Source organism: Agelaius tricolor, unplaced genomic scaffold, assembly GCF_023055355.1.
Source record: "Agelaius tricolor isolate 1412-34295 unplaced genomic scaffold, bAgeTri1.0.p SCAF_35, whole genome shotgun sequence".
NCBI classification, from domain to species: domain Eukaryota; kingdom Metazoa; phylum Chordata; class Aves; order Passeriformes; family Icteridae; genus Agelaius; species Agelaius tricolor.
Window position 1 is genome coordinate 2,208,156 of NW_027269295.1, and position 13,520 is coordinate 2,221,675.

General features: G+C 49.7%; 1 protein-coding gene across 4 annotated transcripts in view; it reads left to right on the plus strand.

Annotated features, from left to right (window-relative positions):
• Positions 1–13,520, plus strand: part of GAS7 (growth arrest specific 7) — an 82,968-nt gene that overhangs the window by 20,416 nt on the left and 49,032 nt on the right. For 3 of the 4 annotated variants that reach the window (XR_011683429.1, XR_011683430.1, XM_071452958.1), the window contains exon 2: positions 11,768–11,891. Coding sequence is in view for 2 of the 4 variants with exons in the window: in XM_071452958.1 (XP_071309059.1) it covers positions 11,768–11,891 (124 nt within the window). In the remaining 2 variants the exon portion in view is untranslated. The remainder of the gene's footprint in view (positions 1–11,767; positions 11,892–13,520) is intronic. The other variant, XM_071452959.1, reaches the window with a different exon arrangement.

Genomic DNA, 13,520 nt, shown 5'->3' on the forward strand with positions numbered 1-13,520 from the left:
TATAATAAAATTATCAGAAATGTGGATCAATAAACATAAGGTTCTCAGGCACGTTGTCCAACATTCTTGCTAAAAGAGAGAAGATTAGTTAAAGTCTTTTTAAAAATAGTTAAATAAATTAATGCCCTGTCCCTGGAAGTGTCCAAGGCCAGGTTGGGCAGGGCTTGGAGCAGTCTGGTCTGGTGGAAAGTGTCCCTGCTCATGGCAGTAAGGTGGCGTGGGATGAGCTTTGATGTCTCTTCCAACCCGAAGCATTCTGTGATTCCATGATAAATACAGACTAACTAACAGGGATTATTCTTTGAGCACTCTCAGAATGTCCTTTTATTAACTTCTCATGAGAAGAATATACTAGCTGACAAGAGATCTGACAAGAGATCTGACAAGATCTCCAGAAACTTACCTGTGATGCTTTTGCTTGCTTTTCCAACTTATAGGTGGATTACTTGCTCCAGAGTGTTTCTGTAAATACATGGTTTTGGCTGATGACTGCAGCAAGGTTTGAGGTTGCTGTGCCTTAGCTCCGCTCTGCATACTTGTGTGTGCATGTGGGAGGGAGTCTCTATTTTAAGGGAGAATCCCTTCCTTCCTGAAAGGACACTAATTATTAGTTGTTGTCAAGTGATTTTATTGTGTCTGGGAAACTGCAGAAGCCAGCAGTAGAATGTGGCTTGTTAAACCCCCAGTGATGTGTGAGAAATGAAGCCCATGAAGGGATGCCCTGGCACAGACGGGAGAGAGGATGCTGGAATTGCATTGTTTGGGATTGCATCCAGCTGCTGGGGTTGCAGAGGATGCTGCAGGAGGATTGCAGCACAGGTACAGAGAGCACTCAGCCAGGCTGAGCTTCCTGCAGTGCACAGGCTGGAGGCCCCACATTAAAACATTTGGCTTTATTCCCAGATGTTCCATTCCTCCAAGCCCAGCTGCACTCACAGGCACAAGAATTCCAGAAGGCAGCCGTGCTGCCCAGCTCTTTGTTTGCCCTCAAGCCTGCTGAGGGTGACTTTTCTACCCCCCTTTTTCATGCCACAGCCCAGGGAGGGGGGTCAGACAGCCAATTTAGGTCTGTGGGGAGTTTCTTTTTTCCACTGCTTCCAGTCACCCTTGCAGGGCAGAGCACCTGGAGCAGGCAGCATGCCCCCAGCTCCCTGGCTGCCTCCCTTGCCTCCGACCATCCAGCTGGTGTGCCACACTCTGCAGCCCCTCAGGGAGGGATTTGTCCCCACAGCAGGCCATTTCAAACTGGAGACAAGCAGTAATGCTGCAGCTGGCTTGCTCTGGGCTTGTGACTCTCTGTGCTCCTGGGGGTGACTCTGACAGTACAAGGTTTGCTCAACAATGGCCCTGTTGTCCCTGGATGCCCAGAACAACACAGCCCTTCAGAGTACTTGGCCCTGCTGCTCTGCCTCATACCAGATGCTGGTGTCAGAGACAGAGTGGCACATCCCTCCTGAGAAGGGTGAGCCTTGTAAAAAAACTTCTCTGCTCCAGGTTTCCCTTATTACAGTCTCGGGCATCCAGTTTTGGGAAGAAAATCACTTAATAATTGAGTGGAACAGTGCTAGAGACAGCCCTGGGGAGAGACCTTGAACAAAGGAATCCCTGGGCTTTTACAGCCTTACAATCCACGTTCCCATTGCAGTGGTTGAGTCCAGGCTCTCCTGCTGTTCTCTGGCTCCTGCAGAGTCCCTGGGTGACCAAACAGCCCCTGCTCAGCCCTGCAGGGCCCTGAGCCCTTGGTCAGGGGAAGGGTCAGTGTCCCCTTGCCAGGGGCTTTGGCGATTCCCCACTCCCAGCACAGCCTGCAGATCCCAGCTCAGCTCCCCCTGGAGCACTGCGGGTTCCAAAGGTGGCAGGAGGGCTCCTGCTGCTCCTGGGCTGCCCTGGCACAGTGATCATCCAGCCCAGGGTAATAAAGCCTCTCAGATTTGGCCTTATCATAAAGCAGAGCAGTAGGGCTCAGGAGCTCAGTCCCTGGGCAGGGACCGGGTGCCTGAAGCTCGCTCATGCCAAGGCCGCAGGGCTACCATCTAGCAAGCATGGTGATTATCAGCTCTATAGCGATTGCAAGCTCTCAGGATTTCAGCTCTGCTTGCTAGGTAGTGGTGCCCTGGGCTGGAGGCTGCAGCAGACGGAGAGAGAGGAGAAGGAGAAGGCGCAGGCTGTTCCACGGAGATGGCTTTATTTGGGGAGCTCTGTGAAGGGTCTCTGCTCTTCTTCTTTCTCCCCTAATGGGGTACAGTATGCTTCTTTTATAGGGCTGGAAAGGATCCAAGCTTGACCAATGGTAAGGGGTTAACATGACATTGCCTTATAGGGTTACAGAGATAGGTTGAGGGCGGAGGACAGGGAAACAGGAATTTTCTTTTGCTGTTTCAGCATTCCTATTGTTCATATTCTCCATGGTGCTTTTCCTAAATCTATGGGGTTTACTACACCAGGGCTCTTGAAGGGCTGGCATGTGCCTCACCCTCAGTCTTTCACCTTCTTCTGCCCATTCCTACCCTACCAAGCCATGGTGTGATAACTCCTGCTTGGGGAAGCCTTGGTGTCCAGGAGAGGCAGCTCCTGACAGCCTGTGGCAGAGCTCTGGGTCTCCATCCCACCAAGGAAATGGGGCTGTGACTCAAGTACCTCATGTCAAACTCTGTCACATCAGAGTGGGCTGAGTTTTCACAACAGCATGCAGAGCTTTTGCAGAGAAACATGGAACTGTGCTCATGGCAGCTCTGGAATCTCTTGAGAAATCAGCTTTGTCCCAGCTGGCCACATCCTGGTCTTTTGAGACATTGTGGCAGGGAGAGAGCATGGCTTCATTTTCTGATGGCAGAAGAGCAGCAGAGCAGGGCACTCAGTGTGCTGGCTGTGTCCTGGCAGATGAACCATGCCTAGACCTCCAGAGCCCACACCCACTGTGCTGGTTAGCAAATGAGATTCCAGATGTTAACTCTCTGAACAGCAAGAAACATTGGTGCTGAAAGGAAAACAGAGGAATGGGAGAGTGCTAACTTCTGCAATTCTTTTGGGGAAGAAGGAAAAGGACTACAGCTAATTCAGAAAACTCCATGACTCCTGCAGAGGAGCTGGCTGCTGGGAGGGTTTGCTCCATGTTTCAGGGGTCAGCTGGTCACAGATATGCTTGGGAATGGGTGAGAGGTATCAGCCCAGTCCTTCTGGCATTCTTTCATTGGACTTGTCACTTCTGGGTGGTTCGTGTGCTGACTTCCCACAGGGGTGTCCAAGGCCACGTGTTGATGCCAAGATCTGCCCCTTTTCTCTTCAGTACCTGTTTCTTACACAGGACAGTCTGTATGGACAGACAAATGTCATCACCAGCTGCCTATTGAACTGGTTCCTTGAATTCTCTTACCCTTCACTGGCTTCATCCCTTCCCTCACCCTCGTTTTCTTCCTCTAACCACCTACCCCTCATCATCTCTTGCCTTGTGTAACACCTCTTTCCCTGCGTCCCTCTGTCCCTCAGTGGTCTAGAGGACCTTTCCTGTGACTCACTGGGCTGATTTTCACCCCAGACCAAGGCCCTGATGGCTCTCACCACAGAAGTGACTGCACAGAGTGCTGTGTTTGTGAGATTAGATTATCTCAGCTCCCATCATTGTCCCTCTGTGTTCTGTTCCTGTTCCTCTCTGCTCTGTTGTGTGTGGAGCTGGGCCCTCCACAGAATCACAGATCCCCTAAGGATGAAAAAGTCCTTTGAGATCATCAAGTCCCCCATTAACCCAGCACTGAACCATGTCCCTGAACACCACACCTCCTCATTGTCTGAGCACTTCCAGGGACAGTGGTTCTACAACTTGCCTTGACAACCTCTCCTAATGCCTCGCCACCCTTTTGGTGAAGAAATTTTTCCTGATAATGCAGCAGTTTGTCTACAGGACCCCTCATTGGCCTTCCAAGGCTGTGCTGTAGAAGCTGCATCCTTGTGGCTGCTCAGTGTGGCCACCCACAGCATTTTTCCTGTCCAGTGTCAGTCTGGCCATCACCTGGCCATGCATGGCTCAGCTGGATACAAGAGAGGGGCTGCTCGAAGGGAACTGGACAGATTTGTCCATTCAGTGACTTCTCTGTTAGCACAGAAGGGAAAAACAGCTGTGTGTTTTCCTGGGGGTGATTCTTCTGTGGATGCATTGTGGTCACTGTGTTCTAGGTGGGCTTTCTCAGAGCAGACACTACTCCCATCTGGCTGTCCATGCTCTTTGGCACCTGGTGAGAGGGTGGTGCTTCATTTCAGTGCCAGATCTCTGCACCCTTGTCATGAAGTGCTGAATGCTGTCACCCCCAGAGAAAGGAGCACAGGAGAGGGAGCAGAGCTCAGGCAGAGCAAGAGGCAGAGCAGGCTGGCAGCTGGGCTGTCCTTTGCAGGCTGCTCTCACCCTCCTGCTCACTTACCACTCCCCAGATCCCTGCTGTCAAAAGCTTTTTGTTGTCTCTTTGCTAACCACCCTCTTCAAATCAGGGCTCTGTTCCCAATGCTCTTTCTCCACACTGAATCTCAATCCTGCCATCTTTTTTATGCTTCCTACTTCTTACACCTGCCCAGCTTCCCTCCTCAGCCAAACCCCAGCGATTGCTATCGCCAGGCACTCCCTGAGCTGCTGCTCTGCCAGGGAGTGAGCATCGTCTGTGGCAGGATCTGGAGCAGCCCTGGTGCCAGGAGTCCCACATCACCCAGCACGGGGCCAGGCTCAGCTGCAGCTCCTGCTGGGACCTCTCCCAGTCTGGCACATGGCTCTGTGCACCAGGCACATGTTGGGAAGGAAGGGAGAGGGCTGAGCTGCACTGCAGTTACTCAGATTGTTTCCCTTCTGGTTTGACAGCGCCTATTTTGAAGGGGTCAGGATGGGATTCACAGGTCAGAGGATTTCTCTTCCCACACATTTTGGTCTCTCACACAGCACTGAGGCAGAAAACATCACCCACTCCATCTCCCTGGGTCATGTACCTTCAGAAACAGCTTGTTTCTCCCTCATTTATGGTACTGATGGAGAAAAATATCCTACTCCCAGAAGGCTCCTTCTCTGCTAACACAGTGATTTTCATGTGCATTTCATTGCAGCAAAGTGCTGGGCACATGCCTGTGCCACAGCCAGGGACCTGGGTGGCTGACAAGGGAGGCTTTTGGCAGCTGTGGGTCTGGCTGGGGACCAGGCAGAGCTGGGTGGGAAGCATGCACACTGTGTTCCAGAGCCAAACCAGACAGAGGAGTGCAGAGATATGGCAGAGCTGGCCACCCTGTCCTCCTGGTCACAGCCACCATCAGCTGCTGGGAAGGTGGCAGAGATGGCATCCAAGGAAACAGAGATGGCATCCAAGGAGACAGAAATGGCATCCAAGGAAACAGAGATGGCATCCAAGGAGACAGCAGCTGCAGGGAGGTGCAGGAGTTGTTCAGGAAGAAGAAGGAGTGAAGCAGAGTGCCATGGCACAGGGGAAGCTTATTGGCACAAGGAGGTTTTTAAAACTGGGAGAAATGCAGGCTGCCCGGCTGAAGTGGAATGTGGGTATGTGCTGGGCACAGTTCAGCACACAGCTTCAGCCTCAGCACTCTGAGATGCTCTAACTCAGCACAGGAAGGGGGCACGAGGGCTGGTGGCACAGGAGGCTGGTGCCCAGAGCAGAGGAATGGCACAGCAGGGCTGCAGGGCAGGGCCACCCAGGGAGGGTGACTTGTCCCCAGCGGAATGTGCCATCCTATTGAGCCCGAGGGGAGCTGTGCTGGTTGCCATGACAACCAGGACAGATCATATGACCCGTTCCACTTTCTATATATAAGTCTGTTTCACACAGTGTATGTGACTCCATGGAAACCAAATGTTGAGCAAGAAAGATTGCATAAAAATGAACAAAATGCAGAATGACTCAAAGCGCAAGGCACAGGGAGGCTGTGGGTTGGGCTGAGGGGTTTGGGGGTGCCCCAGGCCTTCTCCTGAGCCAGGGTACAGGCTGGGACAGGCATCAGCTGAAGCCAAACACAGACCCCTCTTCTTTAACTGCACCATACAGCACCCTCCTGCACCTAAAGGGGTTCCAGGACAGCTAGAGAGGGACTTTGGAGTGACAGAGACCAGGTTTTGATGAGCTTTTAGGAAGAAATTCTTCACTCTGAGGGTGGCAACCTGGCACAGGTTGCCCAGAGGAGCTGTGGCTGCCCCATCCCTGGAAGTGTCCAAGGCTGGGTTGAACAGGGATTGGAGCAGCCTGGGCTAGTGGAAAGTGTCCTGCCCGTGGCATGGGGGTTGGAATGAGATGAGCCTTGAGGTCCTTTCCAGCCCAAACCATTCTGTGATCCTGTGGTTCTGCCTTTTCTGCACCAGGACTGACACACACCCTTTGAAAGCTCAGTGATCACACGAACTGCAGTCAGACAGAAAGATAAGCTCAGTGTTGTCAGTGCAGAACAAGCTGTTCCCCACAGCACAGGGGCTGCTCTGGGCCAGATTCATTCATTCCTTCATTCATGCTGTGTCCTTGCATTGCTCCTTGCAGGGAGTTTCCCCTCCATGGTTTGCCCATTTTTCTGTCACCAGTGATCCTCCAGCACTGCTTGTTTGGGCTCTGTGGCTTTCCTTGTGCTGCTGGGTCTGCAAGTGTGACTGTGGCAGCAGCAGGTGGGTGCTGATGCTGCCCTCCAGCCCTGTCCCACAGCCAGAGGCTCCTCTTCATTTGCATGCTCTGCTGAAATAGGATCATAAAATTACAGAAGAATTTAAATTGGAAGGGGCTTTTGGAGGTCTCTGGTCCGGCCCCTTGTTCAGAGTTAGATCAGGTTGCTCAAGGCCTGAACTTGTGGTTTTGGGATTGTTTTGCTTTCCTTTCCCTGGGGTTATGTGTTGGGAATTGCCCCTGGTCTGAGCTCTGCTGGAGCACTGTGCAAGCCCATACATCTTCAGGGAGCTCAGGCTTGTCAACACACAGATGTTTCCTCCCTAGGATCCCTCTTTGAAGGAGAATGGGGATTTCCTGCAGTTTGAAAATGGGAAGTCATTTTCCTCTATTGAGCAAGGCAGAACTTGCCTCAGGGTCAAGTCATCATGGATTGAACTGATGGGTGTTACTCCCTGTTACCCCACTTTGCTGCATAAAACTCCCTTTGGCTTTTTTCCACCACTGGAACAGAATCACAATGCCAAGGGCTTTTCCAGAGGAACAGAATGGGTTGTGCTTCTGCTAACTTGATCAGGAAGACCAGGAAAGAAAAGAAAAAAGACCAGTCAGAAAGTCAGAAGAGGTGGAGTGGGAGAGGCACTCAGCACCTCCCTGCTGCCCTGTTCTGAGCTGCCCCAGGCAGACAGAAAGTGCCAGAGCTCTTCCCCTGGCTCTGCTCTTCTCCATGTGAAGCACCCAGGATGTCTGACCCAGCTGTCCTTCTCTTCAGACATGTTTCCAGGCCATCAGTGTACAGCAGCACACAGGTGAAACAGCATTTCCTGGTCAGGGTTGTGGCCCTCTGGGGTGGCTCTGTGGCCACACAGGTTGTCCCCTTCTTGGCATCCCTGGCCCAGTGCCCATGGATGCAGGGAAAGAAGCACAGGGAATGGTCAGGTTTGTGTGCTCTGAGCTAAACAGCAAATCCTTCTGTCTCCTGTCAGTGCTGCTCTCCTGGATTAGGGGAGTTAAACCCACAGATCTGTTGTTATTCCATGTGCTTGCCTTTGCTATCCCTCTCTCTCTCATCTCTCTTTGGTGCTGAAGAGCACAAGTGCCCTTCCTGCAATAGCTGCTCATTTCTGTTTCCTCTCTGCTGTGCATTTATCAGGAGAATTCCATCCCTGTGTTCCTGCAGGCAGCAGACAAAAACCATCCCTTGTCACATAGAACAGACCTGTTGGGTGGCTGGCTTTTGTATATTCCCCTGCTACACAAAATTCTGATCCTAGGAAATCTCCTGGGAGAGAAGTGCTTGTGCTATTGGATTTTGATGTTTTGTCAGACACTTTGATCCCTTTTCCAGCCATCCAGTGCAGATGGAGGAGGATTTCACTGGGGTCACACGTTCGCTGCTCGCATTGTTCAGGTTTCCTGTTTCCTCGAGCGTGTGTGTTGCAGACATCCTTTCTGGGTCCAGATCTGCCTGTCCACCACCATGGTGACAGCAGCTGGTGACACTTCCAGCAGTGACAGTGAGGGGAGTGGCCTGAACACTTCTGAGCTCAAAGGCTCTGTGGGAGCTGGAAGGTTTAGAAAGCAGAAGGGACTGCAAGCCCACCCAGCCTGAGCTGGGACAGGGGTGTCAGGCTCCTGGCCTTTTCTCTTTACTGGAATACAGAAGAACTTCTAGAAAGAGGCACTTAATCTTGATGGAGGAACCACAAGAAGTGCACAGCTCCCTGGTAAGCCTTGATACTTATCCTCATGATTGGCAGATTCTTTTCAAGCTGAGCTTTTCTTCAGCTTCCAGTCCCTGCCTGCTGCTCTCTCTTTGCTGGCTTGCAATGCTCTCTGCTGACACCTCTCCTCTCCATGCAGACATCATCTCTTGTGATTTACTGTTCTCAGAAATTATCCTGGCAAAAATTCCCCTACAACAGGAACAAGAAATCAAAGTAACAGTCCAGTGTTGCTGATCTAAGGAAGAGGTGCATCTACACAGGGGTACCTCTCAGCACTGTCCATGTGGCTGGGAGCAGGGGTGCCCTGGTGGGAGCTGGCTTTGGGAGAGCTCTGGAGCCAGTCTGTGGCTGCTGTGCCAGCTGTGGAGCTGTGCCAGATGTGGAGCTGGCCTCTTGGAAGAGTCTGCCAGTTGCCTGTGCAGTCCCATGGCCCTGTCCTTGCTGTGTCCCAGCAGCAGGATTGCTGTCACCACATGCCACAGTAACCAGAACTTCTCCCACAGAGGTGTGCAAACATGGCCCTGGTTTGGCTGTGCTGGTGAAAGAAGGGGCTGCAGATGGCCTGGCTGGAACAGGGCTGTGTCTGCTGAGAAAAACAGAGCAAGAAAATCTCTCCTTTTCCTCAGATCTCCTGTTCTGGCAGAAAAGGGACGATGTGCTACCCACGATGGCCTCTCTGGAACTCTCATTTCTGAAAGGATGTCTTGCTGAGTGTGCCTAAACATGCCCAGGCCCATGTGCATCTATCCCAGATCTCATCATCCCACACTCTCTGTGCCAGAGCATCCTGGGCTCCTGCCTGAGGAGAATGGGGCTTGGAGTGGTATGGCAAGGGGGAATGGCTTCAAACTGAGAGAGGGTAGGTGGAGATTAAGACATTAAGAAGAAATACTTTACTGTGGGGGTGGTGAGGCCCTGGCACAGGGAAGCTGTGGCTGCCCCTGGATCCCTGGAAGTGTCCCAGACCAGGTTGGACAGGGCTTGGAGACTGGGACAGTGGAAGGTGTCCCTGCCCATGGCAGGGGAGATGAATGAGATGATCTTTAAGGTCCCTTCCAATCCAAACCAGTTGGTGATTCTGTGAGGAAACCTGTATGAAGTCACGTTTTATTTCTTCTTCTCTTCCTCCCCAATGGCATTTTCAGTTCCTCTTTCCCCCTGAAGCTGCTGTAGGAGTTGGAGTCCAAGTGTTGTTGGGAGGGGATTGCTCTGGGACCATTGAGGGGCTCTACCACAGGAGTGGTCCCAGCATTCAGTGGATTTTCCTCTGCAGCCTCCATGGAGGATGAGTCCTGCCTGACAGTGAGCTGAGTCAAATTCCTGTCTAAAACAAAAGGAAGAGATCCACACTTGCTCCATGCTGCCTTGGTTTCAGCTGAGGTGCAGTTGGTTTTCTTCCTAGCAGTTGGCACAGTGCTGAGTTTGGATTGAGTGTGAGAATAATTATAATTATACAATAATAATAATAATAATAATAATAATAATAATAATGATGATGATGATGATGATGATGTTGATAACACCCTGATGTTTTAGTTGGTGCTCAGCAATGCTAACCCTAAATGGAGGACTCAGTGTCCTGTGCTGTGCCAGCAGGGAGCTGCAGAAGGAGCCAGGAGGGAGCAGGGCCAGGACTGTCCAAAAGGATATTCCACACCACAGAACTGGGGGATTGGCTAGGAGGGGCTGGATGCTGCTCATGGCTATGGATATGGCTGTTCAATTGCACTGTGCAGCACTTGTCTTGCTTGGGTTTTAATCCTCTCTCTTTTTGTTTCCTCCTGTTTCTTTGTTATTATCATCATTATCGTTATTATTATCATTATCTTTTACTTCATTTCAGTGATTAAACTGTTCTCCTCTCACGAATTTTACTTTTTTTTCTGGTGCTCCTCCCTGTCCCAGGGGTGGGAGGCAGGGAGTGGGTGGCTGTGTAATGCTGAGTTGCTGGCTGAAGCTAAACCACAATGCATGCACATGAAAGCAAACTGTTTCCCCATTGTTTGCAAGAACTTCAGCATTTGGCAGTGCTGAGATTCCCTCTTGTCTGTCATTGATAGAGACTTCTGTGCTCACAGCACTTCTTGATTGGCAAAATCAGAAGCAAAGGTAGAAATATTACTTACCAAAAAACAGAATTAGCAACTGCAAAACATAATGCTTGTATGCTTTTTGAAATGATGCACGTTTTGGCAGGGACTACAGCTGAAACACTGGGTTAACTTAGCTTTTTATACTGTTTCCATCCAACATTTGCTGATTTTTCACTGTATACCATCGCCATCTGTCTCTTGGCATAGCCTTTGTTTAAGCATACAGCCATGGCGCTCACCTGTGAAAGAGCTCTGCTTTTCCTGCAGTCCAGCAGAGACACATAAAGCACTCTGAAAATGTGACTGAGAGGATCTTGAGGCAATTCAGAGCTTCCCTTGAGCAAACTGCTAACATCTGTCCTTGCAGGGCTCTGGTGCTGACTGTGCAAAGTGGAGGAACACCATGGACCCCTAAAGTGATCTGAGCTTAATGGTGACCTGCTTGGCACAGGGAATCACTGTAGGATCAAATTAAGGAAAAGGGGCAGTGGGAATGGAGGGACTTCAGTTCCTGAAAGGAAAGAAGGCATTAGGTATAGAAACAGCGAGAGTGCAGCAAATATGTGTGAAACCTGGATCTTCTGAAACAGAACCCAGGGCTGGATTACCCCACATTCCTCTTTGTGAGGTTCTCATGCACAGCAGAGATAGTCTGGAGTATCTTTGCTGTTTTCAAGGCCAGATATCTGTGAAGAGAATATGAGGGAGCCAACCTGCTGCTGTATCCTTGTGGAGCTGCTACACTCCCCCACTGCACAGTTTAATTTTCTTCAGTGCTTTTGCAAACAGTAACAGGGGACCAATAATGCCATGGTGGAGGAGCTGTCCCAGGATTTGCTCCAGTACTCTGTGCCATCCAGTGGAGTTACTGGGAGAGGGTCTGGGTTTGTGGTTCAGGTGATGGTGCCCCTGTAAAATAAATTGTGACAGCACCTCCAGTGCTTTGACCCACTGGTGTATCCATGGGAAGGTAAAGGAGGGCCTGCCTCTCTTTCTCAGACATTTCATCATTTCATGCTTTGTATTTTTCTGCTCAACCAGAGTCATTTTCTTGGACAGCTCCACATCCTCTTGGGACATTAAATACAGAGGGGTTCATTTCTATCCCAAAGCATGATTTCTCCAGGGCAATGCTGCTTCCTGTTCTGGATGAAGCTAGCACAGATGAAGGGAGAAATATACTGAAATTCTTTGGGTATATTGGGAACTGTATAATGCCAAACCAAATCATTTCCTTCCAGCTGTGCGTCTGGTTAGACTTTACATTATCTGGATATTGACTTAATAGGTTGCTTTTGTTTTGTTTTTGTTCTTTCCTCAGCAGAAACCCCGAAAGGCAACTCCTCAGCCAGGAGAAGACACCGTGAACGGGCACCTTCCCCCAGGCTGGCAGAGCTACATGTCTCCCCAGGGGCGCAGGTACTACGTGAACACCTTCACAAATGGTAAGTGGGGGTAGCTTTCTACTGGATTTGGGTTCCCCCCAGACGAAGGAAGGAATGATGAATCTGACTCCATGTTCTCAGAAGGCTAATTTATTATTTTATGATGCTATATTATATTAAAGAATGGTATACTAAACTATACTAAAGAATACACCAAGGATACTTATACAATGCTAAAAAGATAATAATGAAAACTCGTGACTCTCTCCAGAGTCCCAACACAGCATGGCCCTGACTGGCCAAAGAGTGAAAACAACTCACAGCAGAATCCAATGGAACAATCACCTGTGGGTAAACAATCTCCAAACACATTCCACATGTGAGCAAAACACAGGAGAAGCAAATGAGATAAGAATTGTTTTCCTTTTTCTCTGAGGCTTCTCAGCTTCCCAGGAGAAGAATCCTGGGCAAAGGGATTTTTCAGAGAATGTGACTGGCACAGCTTTCCAGTACATATTTCACCATATCAGCACGGATCTGTTTCAGGAAATCATCTTGATAGTTGATTTTGATAACAAAAGTAGCTGCAAAGCCAGAGTAATTAATATGATCCTGACACCATACCTGAAAGAAAATACAAGAAGATTATGATCCTCTGTCATCTTAATTCTCATCATCAGAAGACATCTGAAACATTGACAAAAGACAGAGAATGTAGAGTAAAAATGCCCTATCATAAATGTTTTAGATTGTGAAACACTGTTAAAGAAACAATTTTACTACATTCCCTATTTCCTTTGCCTGGAGATATTTATGTCTATATATACACATCCATGTAAAGTAGTTTGATAGAACATCAGATATCACTAAAGCACCATTGGGGAAAACAGAAACAGTGAAGGTCACACTCAGCTTGCCCATGGAGACAAGGAAAGAAAAAACACATGTAACAGACAAAGCTTTCAGTCTGTATTTGTGTGTTCTGTTCCCTGTCATGTTGAGAAGCAGACTTAACTCATGATCTTATCACCTGCTCAAGACCTGTCAAACTTGTACCACCTCCAGTTTACCCCAGACTCTGTGTCGACCTGCTCTTCTCATCATGAGCTCACAGCAGCATTGCAAAACAGGCTCTTGTGACCAGCAAATCCACATTTCTGCAGCAAAGAGAATGCCAGAGTGACGTGAAGCGGGAGCTGACCTTGTTCACAGGGAAGTTGCAGCCATCAGGAGTGACCTCTGGCATTCCTTTATCTCACAGAGGAGAGCAGTGGGCACTTCATGGTCTGTTCAGGGGCTGATGTGTTTTATTTCAGAAGCTTTTGGCCCAGGACTTTGCCAAGTCATTATTTACTGGAGCTTGATGCACACACATTTTACAGGACTCTCCCTCTAGTGCATTTCCATTTAACTCTGCCTCCATTTCCAAGCAGTTTGCTCTGGCTGGTGGGCAGCATTCCCTGCACAGCTGGGGAGAGCAGCAGGAGTTAGATCCTCATCCCCACTGCAGTTCAAATGCAGGGCAGGAGGTGATTATACTCAGTTCTGAGCCATCACTGGGATGGACCCATACTCACTGGGTTGAGGCCAGGTAAAAGCAGTAAGAGGCAGAGCCTGTTTCTCTTGTGATAAGAGCTCTTGTCACAGGGACCCTGCCTCAGAAAGGTCAGGACTGGGACTAAATTTCTC